General features: G+C 46.8%; 1 protein-coding gene across 3 annotated transcripts in view; it reads right to left on the bottom strand.

The window, feature by feature from the left end:
* The window catches only part of SLC22A4 (solute carrier family 22 member 4), a 49,743-nt gene extending 36,445 nt beyond the window's left edge, over window positions 1-13,298 (bottom strand). For all 3 annotated transcript variants that reach the window (XM_005557721.4, XM_073994209.1, XM_065546719.1), the window contains exon 1: window positions 12,698-13,298. In XM_005557721.4, coding sequence (XP_005557778.1) covers window positions 12,698-13,090 — 393 coding nt within the window. In that variant the 5' untranslated portion in view covers window positions 13,091-13,298. The remainder of the gene's footprint in view (window positions 1-12,697) is intronic.
* Between the last annotated feature and the right edge of the window lie 5,002 nt (window positions 13,299-18,300).

Raw genomic sequence — 18,300 nt, 5'->3', positions numbered from 1 at the left:
AGCCCATTACTAAAAGCTAGAAAAGCTCTTGTAAAAGGGATTTTATGAATGGAATTCAATCCCAGAGATGACTGTAAGTGAAAAATTAGCAATGGTCCTTTTAAGAATAAAAATTGATTTCTATAGTATCCTCTCATAGTTATCCTTTATTCCAGAGAAAAGTAAGAAGTAGTAGTTAATAATGGACTACACATCTACCCCAGTTCTATCTTTGTCACTTGATTTTGACTTAAAGCTGGGAATTCCTTGACCATCTGAAAAAACAAAACAAAGGAAAAAAAAAAAAAACAAACCTGGTTAGTTAATTACTTTTGTGTAACAACTTTATTGAGATATAATTTATACACCATAACATTTACTCTTATAAAGTATACAATTCAGTCATTTTTAGTATATTCACAGACTTGTGCAACCATTGGCAATGATCTGATTTTAGAATTTTCATCACCCTTGAAAGAAAACCCATACCTGTTAGCAGTCACTCCTCATTCTCTTCTTCCTCTAGCCCCTGGAAACCACTAATCTACTTTCTGTCTCTATGAATTTGCCTATTCTGGACATTTCATATAAATGGAATCATACAATATATAGTCTTTTGTGACTGGCTTCTTTTACTTAGCTTCTTTTCTAAGTCCATCTGTGTCATTGTGCAGTGTATCAGTACTTCATTACTTTTTATGGTTTAATAATATTCCATGGTTTGGGCTGGGTGCGGTGGATCACACCTGCAATCCCAGCACTTTGGGAGGCCAAGGTGGGTGAATCACCTGAGGTCAGGAGTTCAAGACCAGCCTGGGTAACATGGTGAAACCCTGTCTCTACTAAAAATGCAAAAATTAGCTGGGCACGGTGGCATGTGCCTGTGATCCTAGCTACTTGGGAGGCTGCGGCAGGAGAGTTGCTTGAGCCCAGGAGGTGGAGGTTGCAGTGAGCTGAGATCACACCACTGCACTCCAGCCTAGGCAACAGAGCAAGACTCTGTCTCAACAACAACAACTATATATATATATATATATACACATATATATATACACACACACACATACATATATATATATACACACACACACACACACATATATAGTTATTTCACGGTTTGGGTCTACCACATTTTCAATGATCCATTCATCAGTTGATAAGTATTTGGGTTGTTTCCACTTTTTGGCTACTATGAATAATGCTGCTGTGAACATTCACATACAACTTTTTGTGTGTACATATTTTCATTGCTTTGGTGTATATACATAGCAGTGAAATTGTTGGGTCATATGGTAAGTATATACTTAACCTTTTGCAGAACTCCTAATCTGCTTTCCAAAGTGGCTACACCATTTTACAATCCCAATAGCAATGAATGAGGGTTTCAATTTCTCCACGTTCCTACCAGTATATTTGTTATTGTATGTCTTTAATTTTCGTCATCATAGTGGGTGTAAAGAGGTATCTCATTGTGGTTTTGATTGCATTTCTCTAATTACTAATATTGAACATCTTTTGCATTGACTCTATTGATCAATTTGGAGAGCACTGCCATACTAACAATCAGTCTTCTGCTCCATGAACAGAACATGGGATGCTTTTCCACGGTTTTTTTTTTTTTTTTTTGGAGATGGAGTCTTGCTCCGTGGCCCAGGCTGGAGTGCAGTGGCACGATCTCAGCTCACTGCAAACTCCACCTCCCAGGTTCATGCCATTCTCCTGCCTCAGCCTCCCGAGTAGCTGGAACTACAGGCACCCGCCACCACGCCCGGCTAATTTTTTGTATTTTTTAGTAGAGACGGGTTTCACCGTGTTAGCCAGGATGGTCTCGATCTCCTGACTTCGTGATCCACCAGCCTCGGCCTCCCAAAGTGCTGGGATTACAGGCGTGAGCCACCACGCCCGGCCGCTTTCCCACTTTTTAAGGGCTTCTGGAATTTCTTTCAATGACATTTTACAGTTTTTAAAGTATACATTTTGCAAATTTTTGGTTAAATTTATTCCTGAAGTGCCTCCTTTAATATTTCTTGTAAGACATCACTGCTAGAAACAATTCTCTCAAGTTTTGTGTGTTTTTGAATTTTTTTATCTCATTTTTGAAAGACAGTTTTGTTGGATGCATGATTCTTGGTTGATAGTTTCTTTTTCCTTCAGCACTTAGAATATGCCACTCCACTGCCTTCTGTCCTTTATTGTTTCTGATGAGAAGTCAAACGTTGATCTTACTGGCGTTCTCTTGTATGTACCTAGTCAAATATTTGCTGCTTTCAAAATTTTCCCTTTGTTTTTGTCTTTTTTTTTGTTGAGCAGTTTTACCATGATGTATCAGGGTGTGGATCTCTTTGTGATTATTCTATTTGGAGTTTGTTGAGCTTCTGAAATGTGTAGATTAATGTTTTCCACGAAATTTGGGAAGTTTTCAGTCATTATTTCTTTGAGCATTTTTTTCTGCCCTTTTCTCTCTCTCTCCTCTCTTAGTATTTCTATTATGCATATATTGCTATATTTAATGGTGTTCCTCATTTCTCTGAGACTCTATACATTTTCTTCATTCCCTTTTCCTCTGTTTTTTGGATTGTATAATTTTCAATCCTCTGTCTTCAAGTTTGCTGATTCTTTCTTTTGCCTGTTCAAATCTTCTATTAAGACCCTTGAGTTACTTTTTAATTTCAATTATTGTACATTTTTACTCCAGAATTTCTATTCAGTTCTTTTGTTTGTTTGTTTGTTTAAGAGACAAGGTCTCTTTCTGTTGCCCAGGCTGGGGTTGAACTCCTGGGCTTAAGCAATCCTCCTACCTCAGCCTCTTGAGTAACTGGGACTATAGGCACATGCCATCATGTCTGTCTCAGCTTTGAAAATATAAATGTATTTTTTCTCTCTTTATTGCTATTCTCTATTTGATGCAATATTATCATCATACTTTTAAAAGCATGACTTCCTTTCATTCTTTGAACATATTTATAATGGTTGCTTTAAAGTCTGTTAAAATCTGACATATGGACCCTCTCGGGCAGTTACTGTTGCCCACATTTTCCCCCCATGTATAGGTCATATTTTTCTGTTTCTCTGCATATCTTGTAATTTTTTTGTTAAAAACTGGACATTTTAAATAATATCTTGTAGAAATTAGGTACTGTCACATTCTTCCACCCCCATTTCCCTGATCTTTCTTCTTCTTTTTTTTTTTTCTGAGATGAAGTCACACTCTACTGCCCAAGCTAGAGTATAGTGGCATGATATCGGTTCACTGCAACCTCCACCTCCTGGGTTCAAGCAATTCTCCTGCCTCGGCCTCCTGAGTAGCTGGGATTACAGGCACCTGCCACCACGCCCAGCTAATTTTTGTATTTTTAGTAGAGATGGGGTTTCCCCGTGTTAGCCAGGCTGGTCTCGAACTCTGGCCTCAGATGATCCACCTGCCTTGGCCTCTCAAAGTGCTAGGATTACAGGCGTGAGTCAGTGAGCCACCCAGCCCGGCCTGATCTTTCTGTTAAGCTGTCTGTCTCTGCTGGTATCACACCCAGCTGTTAGCTTCACTAATTGCTAGCCAATTGCCTTATTCATTTCAATAATGCCCTGGGGGGCATATATTGTCCCCACAGTCTAATCCAATTGACGTCAAGCCCCTTTACAGTGGTAGTTTTTGAGGCAAGTCTATAAGGTTTGAAGGGCTGCTCTTAGCGGTCTCTTTCTCGTTTTGTTTGTTTGTTTTCTGTTTTTTCCTGGTAAATTAGCTGCATTATGGGTTCACTTATTGCTGTAATGGAGTTACCAGAATCCTCTTAGTTGCTTACCACTAAATTCTCCATTGTTCTTGAGAGCAATCTTAGGCTGTCCTTTCACACACTCTATTTCAAATAAAGTTCGTTCCTGTGGGGACAGCTTTAGAACTCTGTTCTTTTGGAGCTCTCCCTTCTGGGCAAAATCTCTGAGTTTCTGTTGTAGAGAAGTAGGAAGGGAAAGTGGCCCGTTTATCTCAGAATGACAACCCTACGTTATGAGTAGGACACTGAGTGGAAGTGGGAGCTTGGTGTTGAACCTCTGCCCTATGAATGACCTGGGATAAGGGCAATCAAGGCTCTAATATTCTCAACTTGTGGCACCTGGATTAGAGTCTCTACTATATGAATAGGGGGTGGGTGGAGGATGGGAACCTATGATCCCCTGGTTGCACTCACGAGGATTTTTGCTTCTGTGGTTTGGAGTTAAGAGAATACAGGGATGGGGTGGGGGATGGGCACTGGTTGTCCCTCTTAGTGGGGTGCTGTAGCCCTTCATTGGAAGCTGATGGGAGAGAGAACTCTATTTTCTTGGCCATACCCACCTAGGGTGGAACTTCCATTTTTCTTGTGCTGGGAGGAAGGGGAAAGGGAGGGCTGAAGGGGTTGTGACTCAAATATCATAGACTTCCACTGTTCTTGCAAGATATAGTCGACTTTCTTGAATAAATGTATGCCCTTAGGACAACTTCCAGAGACGGTAAATGTGTGTGTGTGTGTCTGTGTGTGTGTGTGTGTGTATTTCCACCAGCTATGGCTGTTTCACTGGGGAGCTGGTCTATGGCGCTGGCGCTCCTCACACTGCTATCTTCTAAGTCTGAGAATCTTTTCATGTGCTGATTGATTTGTATTTCTTTGGGAAAGTGTCTATTCTCCAAAACGGGCAAATGATTTAATCCATTTTTAAATCAGGTTGTCTTTTTTATTGCTGAGTTGTAAGAGTTCTTTTTATATTCTACATACAAATCCTTTATCAGATATATGATTTGCCAATATTTTCTCCCATTTTGTGGTTTATCTAATTCTTCTACTCATATTTTCACTTACAAATAACTAAGACAGAAGGCTGCTAAACCTTAAAATGTTCTCAGTATCTTTCTTTAGATTAGAGGTAAAGAAAAAGCTACTACAGATGTAAAAGCCTCACTGACAAGTTCTGTGATCATTGGAGGCTAAACCAATGCAGAACCACCAGTGAGTTTGAGTGGGAAGATAAGGATGGGAGTGGAGGGGCTGTGGGAGGGAGATGGGTCACTCAGGGATGTGGCTGTGCCCCTTGCATCCTGACAATGGATCCACCACCGCTCTACCAGTCTGTATTAGGGAAACATGAGCAAATGGCATCGTGTCTGTGCCAGTCACCAAGCACTGAGGGGAAGCTCTGGAAGGTGCCGCCTGAACCTGCCCTCCAGTCTTGCAAACGCTGAGGAGGAGCCACCAGCCTTGGACTGTCTGTGCTTCTTGCTAGAGCATGTGGGTCATTCCAGCCCTTCCCCAGAATGTCCATTCTCTCCACACCTTCTCCATTCCAAATGGGGATCCTTGCCTTTCTTTTAGACTCCAGAGACATGCATAAAACCACAACACAGCTTTAGAAAACAAGGCAGACCTGTATTAGGCTAGCACCTAAATTGAATGCAGCCTGCCATAAGGGAGGAATTACAGTCCTTCTAGAGGCCCAAGGTACCTGCAGCTCCCCCTGACCAGTCCTGCCAAAGCCTTGTTTTTGTCAAAGTGCCACCTTGGACTCTGCCTGAGAGTTCTGCTGCCCACCAAGAGGGATGGACAAAGTCTGTTTATCCAGAAACTTGGCAGGAGGTGTGGGTGAAGCAGCCTCTGAACAAAAGCATATTCTGAGATCCTGGTGGCTGTTGTCAGAGGAACACAGCAGAGAGGCAAACAGTTTGGGGTGAGGCAGCTGATAAACAAACAGGGAAGCACATTCAGGCCAGAGCAAGGGGAAGCCCCTGAGTCTCCTCTATTTGCTCTCTGGCAAGATCTCCTTTCTGAAGCATTGACTGGAAATAGAAGTCTCGCTGGGCTGGCTGGAGCCAGAGGCCCCCACACCTTATCCCCTTTGGAATCTGCCAGAGGACAGTTCCAAGTATGGACTTGGATGATTAACTTGGTTAATATTCAGGCTATCTTGACAGTCTCCACGACCGCAAGCAATGTCCCAGGGCAGCCTGCAGGCCTGGTAGAAACAAACTCCACAAACCTGCCTATCACGAAAGGTTTTCCCCTTTTGTCCGGGCCTACCAAGACCCCAAGGGAGGTGCATCCTTGAGAGCCGCTAAGTGGCTAAGTGAAGTCCTACATAGTGGCAGCCACACGTGAGGGTTAGTCTGTTTCATATTCCCTTGCTTGCTGCTCTCAATGCCTCCCAGAAGCTCCCTGTTAGCAGGGGAAGAGGCCCTATCTTCCCCACATAACCTGGCTCGCCTCTGGGCTATGGGTGGGGAATCAGTAAGTCCTACTGCTGTTCAGGCCCTGACCCCAGTTCCCAGGAAAGCACAAGGCTAGTGCCACCAGAGGTCCAGGCCCTTTGCTGGAGGCTCCATAGCTCCACTACCAGTGGGCTACCAGCAGCTCCACTCATGGGCTCCTATAGGATGCAGCCCAGCTGCTGAAGAGGACAGGAGGCTCTACGGTGTGGCAGCAGCCCCATCTTAGATCACTGGTGGCCTGCAAAGAAGGCTGGTCCTTAATATACAAGGTTCCCCCAGGGCCTCTGGAGCACAAGACCTGGCAGAAGTGGTATCCAGCTTAGAGGTGACTGCCTCAGTTTTCCTAGCCCATGGGCTGATGGGAAGGTCAATATCCTAATGATGTTCCATGGAAGAAGAGGACATGCCTGAGGCAAAGGCCAGCCCATGTTTAGCCCCTGGCTACCAGCCAGGATTACCTCTGCTGCTTGCCCTGTGGCCCTGCAGATGAACTTAGGCCCTCTCCAGAGCAGGGCATTTGTTGCCCTTCCTGCTCCTTTAGCCTCAGGGCAGGAGGCTGCTGGGCTTCCTCACATGCAGGGCCTCTTCTCTCTGAGGTCTTGGCCCTGAGGGCTATATATGAAGGGCCATGCCCATGGAGACTGAGATCTGACCCCTGCAGTAGGTCTCAGGGACGAGGACCCCAGCATCAGACACTCTGGGTTGCTTGGGGCCCCTCCTTCCCCAACAGAAGCTTCAGTCCCAACCCAGGTCGCACCAGTCCCTGCTTGTGTTCCTGCTCAACTGCTGCCCAATGGAAAACTTAGCAACGAGCTATGACTGGCACTCCTCCCGCAGGGGCAAACACAGACGCCTCTAGCCCTGACTCCAGAGACAGACAAAGGCCCTTACCCTGGATATCTACATTCTTTATCCTTAAAGTGAAAAAAACTTGGTTTGAGCTAGAATAACTGGAGCAACAAAATAAAGACCGATAGCATTAGTTTATAACTGATGAAATAAAATAAGTATGTATGAACCTGTACTGATATAAGTTAACAACTGCATACATTAATAAATAGACGTGGAGGGGAAGCTCTTCTTTTTGGAAGAGTTTCAGTTAATAAATGTTGAAGGAATCAGAAAATGCAAAATCATCACTAGGCAAACTGCAGTAATAGTTGTTTCAGTCAAGGCCTAGTGATGAATGCTAAAATCAGTGGATAGAAATTTGAGGAGACACAGGATTTTGTATAATCTCGAAGTACCTCCCTTAAGATATTTATTAGTGACAGAGGAAAAAATAGTACCTTTACAGCAGAGAAATTCCGTAGACACCAACTTGACAAATGATCAAGGTTAACAGCACCAGTAATAAGACACATCAGCATCATGTACCCACTGGCACGATGCCCAGAGAATGCATCACTTCTATGGTATCATGACCAAAAAGTGCATAACGCAATCTAATTGTGAGAAAAATCATGCCAACCCAAACTGAGGAGCATTCATCAAAATACTCAGAAAAATGTCAAGATCATGAAAGATAAGGAAAGACTGAGGAACAGTCACAGATTGGAGACTGGGACATGACAACTAAATACAACATGGGATTTTGGATGGGATCCTACAATAGAAAAAGGGCAGTAGTAGAAAAACTGGTGAAATTCAAACAAAGTCTGTAGTCCAGTTATTACTATTATAACCAATGTTCATTTCCTGGTTTGGATAAATGCATAATGTGTATTTAAATTGTTAACATCAGAGCAAGCTGGATAAAGGGTATATATGAAATCTCTGTACTATTTTCAAACTTCTCTCTAAATCTAAAGTTATTTCAAAATAAAGCTAAAAAATAATGGCCAGGTGCGGTGGCTCACGCCTGTAATCCCAGCACTTTGGGAGGCCGAGGTGGGTGGATCGCCTTAGGTCAGGAGTTAGAGACCAGCCTGGCCAACATGGTGAAACCCCATCTCTACTAAAAATACAAAATCAATCAATCAAACAAACAAACAAACAAAGAACTAGCTGGGCATGGTGGTGGGCCCCTGTAATCCCAGCTACTTGGGAGGCTGAGGCAGGAGAATTGCTTGAACCCGGGAGGCAAAGGTTGCAGTGAGCCAAGACGGCACCATTGCACTCCTCCACCGTGGGCAACAAGAACGAAACTCATCTAAAAAAATAAAAATAATAATAATAATAATAATTTGACTCTTAGTAACTGCACAGGATGAAAAATTTGGACTTCACAATCAACCCCTAAAGAAGGAAACTACCTTATACACATGCACACACACAGACGAATGCACTCATGCAAACCCCAACTCAGACACCTTATTGCTACCTCCTGGCATACTATGAAAGGCATTTCTACAGCAGAGCATGCCATCCTTGGTTCCTGGCTAACCCTGTCCTCCTGTGAAGAGGTGTTGGGGGGCAGTTCAGGCAGACTTGTCTGTCCCTAAGGAGATGCCCATTGGGAGATCCTGGCACTGCGGTGGAAGGCAGAGACACAATCTGAGGACAGTCCCACTACCTGTGTTGTGCCAATTGGGATGCAGAGAACCTGCTCAGGGGCCCTGGGCTTGGCCCTGTCCACTGGCACTGGCCAAGTCAGTATGGGTTTGGACTTGTGTTCTGTTCTCTGAGCCTTGGAACTGCCACTGTGGGGAGAGGGGCTCGGCCTCCAGCAAGTCCCATCACCTGTTACAGAGGCCACAACCTGGACTTTAGAACAGCTCCCTCCATGCCCACTGTGCCCAGCTAGTGCAGAAGGCAAAGAGGGTGCTGAGGTCCTGCCCTTACCACTCCTTGCCACCCACCTAGGAAGCCCATTTGCTGGTGCCACACTCTGTGCTGGCCACCGCCAGATGGGGCGTGGGGCATTCTCTCACTGAGTCCTCCCAACAACTCAGATAAGGCGGCTTCTCTTATTATCCCCGTTTTGAAAACTGAGATAAAGTACACAAAATATACAATATACCATCTTAGCCATTTTTAAGTGTACAGTTCAGAAGCGTTCACACTGTTGTGCAATCAATCTCCAACACTATTTTCATCTTACAAAACTGAAATTCTATACCCATGAAACAACTCCCTACTCCTTCCTTCTTCCAGTCCCTGGCAACCACCATTTACTTTCTGTTTCTGTGAGTGTGACTGTTCTTGAAGTGAAATCAGACAATAGTTTGTCTTGTGACTGGCTTATTTCACTAAGTGTAGTCTCCTCAAGGTTCATCCATGTTGTAGCATGTATCAGAATTTCCTTCCTTTTTAAAGCTGAATAATTGTCCTTTGTGCGCATATACCACATTACGTTTATCCATTTGTCTGTGGAAGGACACTTGGGTTGCTTTCACCTTTTGACTATTGTGAATAATGCTACCATAGACATGGTGCGCAAATGTCTCTTTGAGGCCCTGTTTCCATTATTTTGGACATATATCCAGAATTAGTTTTTTAATTTTTAATTTTTTTAGGGACCACCATATTATTTTCCGTAGTGGCTGCACCATTTTACACTCCCACTAGGAATGAACAAGGGTTCCAATTTCTCTACATCCTCACTAACACTTGTTATTTTCTGTGTTTAAAAAAAAACAACAACAAGAACAGTTTTTTAGAGGTGGGGTCACCCAGGCTGGAGTGCAGAGGTATGGTCATAGCTCACTGCAACCTCGAACTCTTGGGCCCAGGTGATCCTCCTGCCCCAGCCTCCTGAGAAGCTAGAACTACAGTCGCATGCCCTCATGCCTGGCTAATTTTTATTTTTATTTTTTTTTAGAGATGGGGTCTTGCTATGTTGCCCAGGGCTGTCTTGAACTCCTGGCCTCAAGCAATCCTCCTGCCTTGGCTTCCTAAAGTGGATTTCTGGTGTTTTTTTTTTTTTTCTTTTTGTTTGTTTGTTTGTTTTGTAGTAGCTATCTTTAAGGGTACAAAGTGGTACCTCATTATGGTTTTCATTTGCATTTCCCTATAGCAATGAGTGATGTTGAGCCTCTTTTCATCTGCTTGTACCCCTGATTTATAGACATGGAAACTGAGGTTTTCGTCAGTGAAGTAACCTGCCTGGAGTCAGCCAGGTGGTTGGCAGTGGAGTCAAAACTGGCCCTCTATTGAGTCTCACTCCAGAACTCTGTGTGCCGCCGCTCCTCTGGGCAGAGCCATTCATCCATCCTGCTCACCCAGTTTTTTTTTTTTTTTTGAGACAGAGTCTGGCTCTGTCACCCAGGCTGGAGTGCTGTGGTGCGATCTCAGCTCACTGCAACCTCTGCCTCCCAGGTTCAAGTGATTCTCCTGCCTCAGCCTCCCGAGTAGCTGGGACTACAGGGGTGCACCACCACTCCCAGCTAATTTTTGTATTTTTAGTAGAGACAGGATTTCACCATGTTGGCCAGGCTAGTCTCAAACTCCTGACCTCAAGTAATCTGCTCGTCTCGGCCTCCCAAAGTACTGGGATTACAGGCATGAGCCACTGCGCCCGCCCCCTAGTTGCTTTTTATTTTACTCCCACCACTCAAAAAGGAAGCCAGGAAGGGGAAAGGCTGCCGAAAAAAGCAAATCCTGGTGCATGCGTGTGAATGTGTGATGATGTACATCCTTAGAGGTCCCTGTGAACAGGGCACAACATGGGTAGCTATGGACTTGGAGGCCAGCAGATACCCACCCCTCACACCCTACAGTGAACAAAACCAGTGAGCAATGGAAAAGCAGACAGGTCAGCCCAGCTGCCAGGGAAGGCTGCTGCTTGTGGGCCCAGCCTCCATAACAGGCACTGATAACACTTTCAGGAATCGACGTGGGATGGGCTGGCCCCAGTCTTAGCTGCTCCCAGGCCATGCTGTGGGCAGGGAGTGGGCAAGCACTACAGCCCTTGCTAGGGAAGCAAAGCCAGAGAGGCATGGCCACTTTAGGGCCCAGGGTAGGTATGGTGCCAGTGCTGGGGGGTCCAAAGGCAGTCCCTGGGCTGAGCCCACTTCCCACAGGTATCACAGATTCCACAGCCACCACGCCTGGCTGGCCACCATTCTCTTGCAGAGGAGAGTTTCACAACGTCCTCACTGGTCTTGTTTATCATAGCAGCTAGAGTGAGCTCTTTCCAAAAGCAGAAACCTAGCCTTAGAATGCTTACTATTTCCTCACTGTCCTCCGAATAAAGTCAGCTCTTCAGTATATGTAGAAGGCCACTATGAACTAGCCCCTGTGGCCATTTCTAGTCTTATCTGTCGTATCTGTCATCCCTGGAGTTCCAGCCACTCTGATGTATGAGAATTCCATTCCCTGAATTTCCCATATTCTTGCCTAGACAGGCCTTGCTCACATTTTCGGACTCAGCTAAAATCGTATCACCCCTTCTTAGAGCATTTCCTCTGCTTATTGTCCCACAGAGAGGGTGATTTATTTATCCCAGGTCATATAGCAAGCAAGGCAGGACTTGAATTTGGGTTCTAGAACCCTATTGCTAACCAGGGTTAATGTTAGCCTTCTCAGTAACACAGCCAGTGTGCCCCATGGGCATCTGAAGGCAGGCTCCACACCCCAGATATCCACACCTTAGTGCCCAGCACAAGGCCAGACACAATGTCTGATGACTGCTATACTGTGCTGAGGGAAAGGGATAAGGGACTAGCAGAGGCCACTCAGGTTTTTCTTGGGAGGAGCACAAGGCGGAGGAGGGACTTAGCAGCAGGGAAATCCTGCCTGCCTGACCAATAGCAGGCAATGGCTCCATAAGGATGCTCTCCTCAGGAGGAAGGTGTTTCCTGGACCCAGGTCCTTACCAGATGTGAAGCAGGAAAAACAGGGAAGTGTGTGTGCATCCTCATTCCTGGAGCTTAGAAAACCTGCCACTAACCACGCAGGGTACTGAGGGGCTACAGGCCCTGCCTGCCAACTGACCCTGTGCTCAGAGAGGTCCCTGAGTGCCAGGGCTTCCAGCTGGGGTTTTGCCTTCTCTGTTTCCTTGCACCCAATGAGCCTCGGGAGGTCATCTGCTGTCTTAGAGAAACTGGGGCCTCAGGACAGGACCCCAAACCTCACAAGTATGTGGTACAGCAGTACACCTCCTGATGCCTCCAGAAGTCTGTGGCCAATGAACAGACAAGATTTGGCCCCGCCCTGCCCAGTAACGAGGTCCCTCACACCCCTCCTCCCATGCCTGGCAGGAAGGTGACTCAAGCAGTGCGTCTGGGTAGCCTGGGGCTGCGCTTCCCCCAAGGCCACATCTAGGTTCTTGGGGAACTTCATTTGTTGTGAAAATCGGAAATGAAAAGACAGTTGGTGACAAACTCCCTTCTCCATCACCTCCTTATTGGACAGAAACGACCCAGGAATGCGCCTCATGTGAGTCCTATTCTTTCTTGGGGTGCACACCCGCTGCTGGAAGTATGAACAGCAGGTTTGAAGGGGAGGGGAGCGCTGACCCGGGCAGTGCGCAGGGAGTCTCAAGGGGGGCTGACGCAGAGGGAGGGTCAGGCACTCCCGGGTCCCCGGTCTCGGCCTGGCACCCACCTCAGTCACGACGGTGGACCAGTAGACGTCTTGGCTGAACTCCCAGCCATCCAGGCAGCTCTCCTGCTCCAGCTGTCCCAGGTCCACGTCGCGCCCCGGCTCTAGCCCGAGCGCCGAGAAGTTGGCGATGGTGGCGAGCCGGTAGCGGCGGCAGCTGTGGAGCACCTCGCGGCCGTCCCGCAGCCGCAGCGGGACACTGTTGTTGCGCCAGGCGCTGCTCAGGTTCGCGGCGTCAGGCACCCGGCAGCGGTGCTCTGGGGTCCCCGCCAGGAACACGACTGACATACCATTGAAGCCATTGGGGATGATGCTGGCGCTGAGCAGGAAGAAGATGAGCCGCTGGAAGGGTCCCCACTCGCCCAGGAAGGCGATCGCCTCGTCGTAGTCCCGCATGCTTCCCACTGCCGCTCCGAAATTTGCAACTACGGGTGATGAGAGCGTTCTCGGGACAGTGTCGCGTAGCTGGGGGCTCCCCAAGGATGTCAGAACGTTCCCGGGGACAGGCAGGCTGTTGGAAATTGGGGCGCGCAGCCGGAGACCGGTCCTGGGAAACAGGCTGAGGGCGCTGGAGCGTTCCGGGAGCGGAGCTTGATGCCACTGTACACTTGGGACCACACCCCCATCCCTGGCCCGGCGCTGGGAAGGGGAGGGCGTTGGGAAGGGGCTGGACTCCCGGCTGTCTCCGCCCAGTGCTCCGCGCGCCCGCCCGCCCTCAAGGACCTGACCGGGGCTTCCACGCGGGGCTCAGCCATTCCGCCCGCGTGCCGGGTGAGAAGCTCGCTCTCGGTTGTCCCCAGCCACCCCCGAGCGCTGATTCCCAGACCTGGGCCCCACGTGGGAGGGCGGGCGCAAGCGAGGAGCCGAGGCCGGAGAGCAAGGTCTCGGAGAGGTCGGCCCTCAACCTGCCGGGGTCGCGTCGCCCCCGGGCCCAGACTCCGGCAGGGTTCCCTCCGCGGTCTCCTCTAATCTGGAGGCTGAGCTTAGGCGGCCACGCGGGGGGCGCGGAGGGGCGAGTCGGTGGAGTCGGTTCCCGGGAAACTTCTGCGGGCGGCGGAGCTGCAGGAGCGCGCCCTGTTCTGTGGCGCCCGGCGCAGGCAGCTGGCACACGCCGACAGGGAGCTCATTTCCCACGAGTCCTAGGAGAGCTCAATTCGGTCAACCCTGGCGGCGCCCGGACAGCCAGGACCCTCACCTTGCACAGGGAAAACAGGCCCACAGCCTGGAAGGGATGAGCAAGGTCACACTACGTCAGAGATGGGCCCGGACCGGAGGGAGGGCGGGGGCAGGAGAAAACCGAGTGCCCGGGAGGCGAGTTTCCTCCCCCGCACGCCGGCGGAATGGCTGAGCCCAGCCTGGAAGCCCTCGCCGGGTCCATGGGCGGGCGGGCGCCAGGACGTGGAGCCTGCCCATTGCGGGAGCACAGTCATGGAGGCACTGTCATCACGCTGGGTTCTGATTTTGAGCCCTTGCTCTCCTCACGCCCCCAGGGCGCTTTATCTTGTCAGGTTGCCAGAGCTTTCTCCGACTGGAAGGCTTTTGTTTGCAGAAGGGCCTGTCCCCAGTCCAGGAACAGAGGGAGGGAGGGAGGGAAAGAGAAGGAGGAGATCCGATTTGGCGCTCAGACCCAGCAGGGTAACCAAAGCAGGGACCACGGCCTCCCTTTTTTTTTTTTTTTTTGCTCAGTGCCCAGACCTAAGGCCCGTCTGCTGTTGTATGAGCTAGCCCGAGGCTGGAGCCTGAGCCCTGGGGTTCACGAGGCAGATAAAACTGACAGGGTGAAGAGCTCACCTCTCGGAGATTTTGCACAAGTGTGTTTGTTTCTCCAGGCCCCGATTAAGAGGCGGAGGGACATTTCTGCCTCTTTTTGTGTAGCTTCCACTCTGACCCCTCCTCTTAGGAGGACTTCCCACCCCCTTGGAACCTCAGTTTCCTACCTGTAATAAGACTATACATCCTGATGTGCTAGGACAGCTCTGATTTATGCCTATTAATCCAGTGAAATTATTAATAGAGCCTCCTGTATTTTCACAAGTATCCTTCTTCGAATGATATATTATGGTCATTATCTTACTTAGCTTGGGTTTCATCTCCCTACTCTACCCCAAATAATAGAGCAAAGTTGGAGACAAGAACTTACATAAGGTCGTTTATTTTGAGTAGTGATACCATAAAACGAAGCGAGGGACTAGGGAGGAGAGTGAACAAGGAGGGAGGTAAAGCCCACATAGACTGAAATTGAGATGGTTATTGGTGATGACCAGGATCAGTAAGAGTGCTGTGTGAAGCCCTAGTGGAGCCTAAGAATAAAGGGAAAATTAGCAATACTGAGCCTGTCTTTACTTAAAATTTTGATATTGTGTTCATCATGGGTATTTGCATTAATTTCTATTTTAAAAAATATTGCATTAAAGTATAATTAATCTTGGTTACTGAATTTCTTGGTGCCTCCTTAAATTTGCACCAGAGACAAGTGCCTTGCTCTTTTTCCTCCCCTCAGCCTTGTCTCAATCCCCATTGCTATGGGTTACTGAGGCTTAATCCCACTGGGGACTTCTAAAGAGCCATATAGAATGAGGAGGTATTTGTTTTCTAGTTCGGTCTCCATTGGTCAACTCCTTGCACTTCCAGGTTGTACATACGTGAGTGCTGAACAGATACCACTCAACTATTTGCCATTGCTCACAAGTGTATGTAAACCTCTATGTGGAATTGTTTTGTCCTCCATACAAAATGAATGAATAGGTATACTGCTTACAGCTTAGCCCACTGGGGGAATTTCCCTTCAAAGTTATTTAGGGCTACCCACTAAATGAAGCTATGTTAGAGGAACGATTTTTTTTTTTTTAACTACTATCAATGTCTAAAGCTAATCCGTCTGTGAGTCAGGGCTGTTTTTCCCTTCATCAATTGGTTACAGAGAACTACCCACTAAGGCTGTAGGTCTGAGCTAAGACAGAAGGGTTGGTATAGCTGATAGCCGAGGTAGGTGTCATAGGAGTCTAAGCCACCTTGTGTTGACTTAAATGCACCCTATTGACCTGCTTAGTCCTGATCCTGAATTTACCATTCCTATTATATGATGGATTGCTGATAAGTCTTTTTTTTTTTTTTTTTTTTTTGAGAGGTTCTCACTCTGTCACCCAGGCTGGAGTGCAGTGGCAAGATCACAGCTTATTGCAGCCTCAACTTCCCTAGGCTCAAGCGATCCTTCTACTTCAGCCTCCCAGGTTGCTGGGACTATAGGCAAACACCACCACGCCCAGCTAATTTTTTTTTTTTTTCTGTATTTTTTAGAGATGGGGTTTTTTCCGTGTTGCCTCCTGGGCTCCTAGGCTCCTGGGCTCAAGTAATTCTCTGGCCTCAGCCTCCTCCCAAAGTGCTGGGATTACAGGTGTGAGCCACCATGTCTGGCTTAAACCTGCCTAATCTTATGACTTGATAGACTCTGACAATTCCTGGCTTACAATGGGTATCTCTGATTGCATAGACCCTTGATGTCCCATTGCTAGGCTCTCGGTTTTTATTGGGGCCAAACAGCTGTTTTTCAAAAGTCAAATAACTCTCTGCTGCATGGCCTTTCTCCAGAACTTTAGAGATCTGTGCTGAAACTCTTTTATTAGGGCATGTCAGAGACTCTGCGCCGCAGCCTTATTCATCATGTATGCCTCTAGTCCCATTGTATCAGATGGATTATATGAACCAAATCGTAGAGAAGCTTGTACTCTAGTTGGACACACTGTACAGCTCTCTCCTGCTCTGGTTTTCACCTGAAACTGAGAGCCTTCAGGGGCACCCAATAGATGGGTCAGAAGAATACTCCACCAAGCACTATGCCTTAGTGTTGGAGGATACAGAGCTCAACAACTTGCCTTTACTTTACAGGGGATAACCTGGTATGACTACTGATCCCTGATAACTTTACCCATTTGTTTCAAAATAATATGGGATAGAAGAAGTTGGTGGGGATATAGATGAAATAATATGGGCTATGAATAGTGGTTCTAGGGATTCGTTTTACTAGTTTGTCTACTTTTACATCCATTTAACTTATTGTAGAACAAAAAGGTAAGAAAAAATTTGAACAATATGATTGCCCTGAATCTTCATATTTTTGTCTTCTATCCTTTGGCATGCACATGTCTTTACTAGGACATCTAGAGTTCTTGCTTCTTCTTGCTTACTAGGTCAAATTAGCATTAGGTCATCAACACAGTGGACTACCATGATGTTTAATGGAATATTGAGACAATCAAAGTTGCTAGATACTGTGTTGTGACAGAGAGGAGAATTAACATAGCCCAGAGGCAAGAGAGTGAATATGTACTGCTATTATTCCCACATAAAAGCAAACAGTTTTTCATCCTCCTGACTGAAGGATATTAAGAAGAAAATATTTGATGTTGAAATTAATCTCTGCAATGCCACCCAGGATGTGGTTTTACTTCTCATTTAATGAATTAGTAAGAAAGGTCAGGGTAAGTGTCAGGGGCTTTCATTTGGCCCTTCTTACCTTAATGGCTCTTAATAAAATAGGGAGTAAATGTTAGGGTACTGCCAGTTGCTAGAGTATCTGTCCCAGTTATTTACTTAGAGATAAGGAAATTAGTACAGTGTGGATCTTCAGACTTCTTGGATCTGTTTGCATGAGTACTCCATTTACCTGGCTTTCACGAGCCTCTATCATGGGGGGACCATGATAGTGTTTCCCCCCAGCATTGATGCCAGCTCATACTCTGTACCTTTGAAAGTCTGGTCCTTTTTCTTCTCCTTGACCAGAGTTACTCTGATAAAAGGCCACAGATCCCTCATGTGGAAAGATTGGGGAAATAATTATCTTGTCTACTTTTGGCAGCATTGGGCGGTTCTTCTATAAAAAGACTTGACCATTCCTTAAATCAATAGGCTCTGAGCCTGAGAACTGGCCTACATCGAGGAAATTTATGAGGAAATACTATTTCTCATTATGGCAGCTGGCATCTGCCTTCTGCTCATGAGCTCTTGATTTTGGGGATTGCTGTTGTTACAGTCATGTAACACCCAGTCATCTGCCAATTTAGTTAACTCCTAGGGACACTATGGTCTATTAGCTATTGCCACAGATAGACCCTATAGGTGAAAGCATTCTGGTCGCCATTTGGTTTTATGGTAATTATTATATCTACCCTGCCTCTGTTGATTGTTATCCATCTGGTCTCTGCAATTCCAGAGTCCTACCATCCCCACTGACACTAAGGATTACTCACCTTTACATGTTGTGTTACCTCAGTGAAAAGAGTGGCCTCTGGACTTCCCATGGGAATGTAGTCTTCTAGTAGGTTCTCTGGTCTTGCATAATAACTACAATCTAACATGCTTATCCCTCTGAGCCTTCTGACTCCTTCGGTATTCTGCCAAGGAAGTTCTGGCGTCTCTACTTCATTTCCGAAGGTCGTAATTGTGTCCAAGTTTCAAAGAAGTGTCTCAGAAGCATGTCAGAATGGTTTTATGTATCCTTGCTTGGATGTTAATCCCTGAATAATGAGAGTGCCCCCAGATTGATACATTCTTACACCCCTCTCCTCATACCCCTGTTATCCCTGTTCCTGCCAGAACATAGGTCCTGT

The sequence above is a fragment of the Macaca fascicularis genome, chromosome 6, assembly GCF_037993035.2.
Source record: "Macaca fascicularis isolate 582-1 chromosome 6, T2T-MFA8v1.1".
Taxonomy (NCBI): domain Eukaryota; kingdom Metazoa; phylum Chordata; class Mammalia; order Primates; family Cercopithecidae; genus Macaca; species Macaca fascicularis.
The sequence above is the reverse complement of the archived record's forward strand: the minus strand, read 5'-3'. Positions and strand labels throughout refer to the sequence as shown.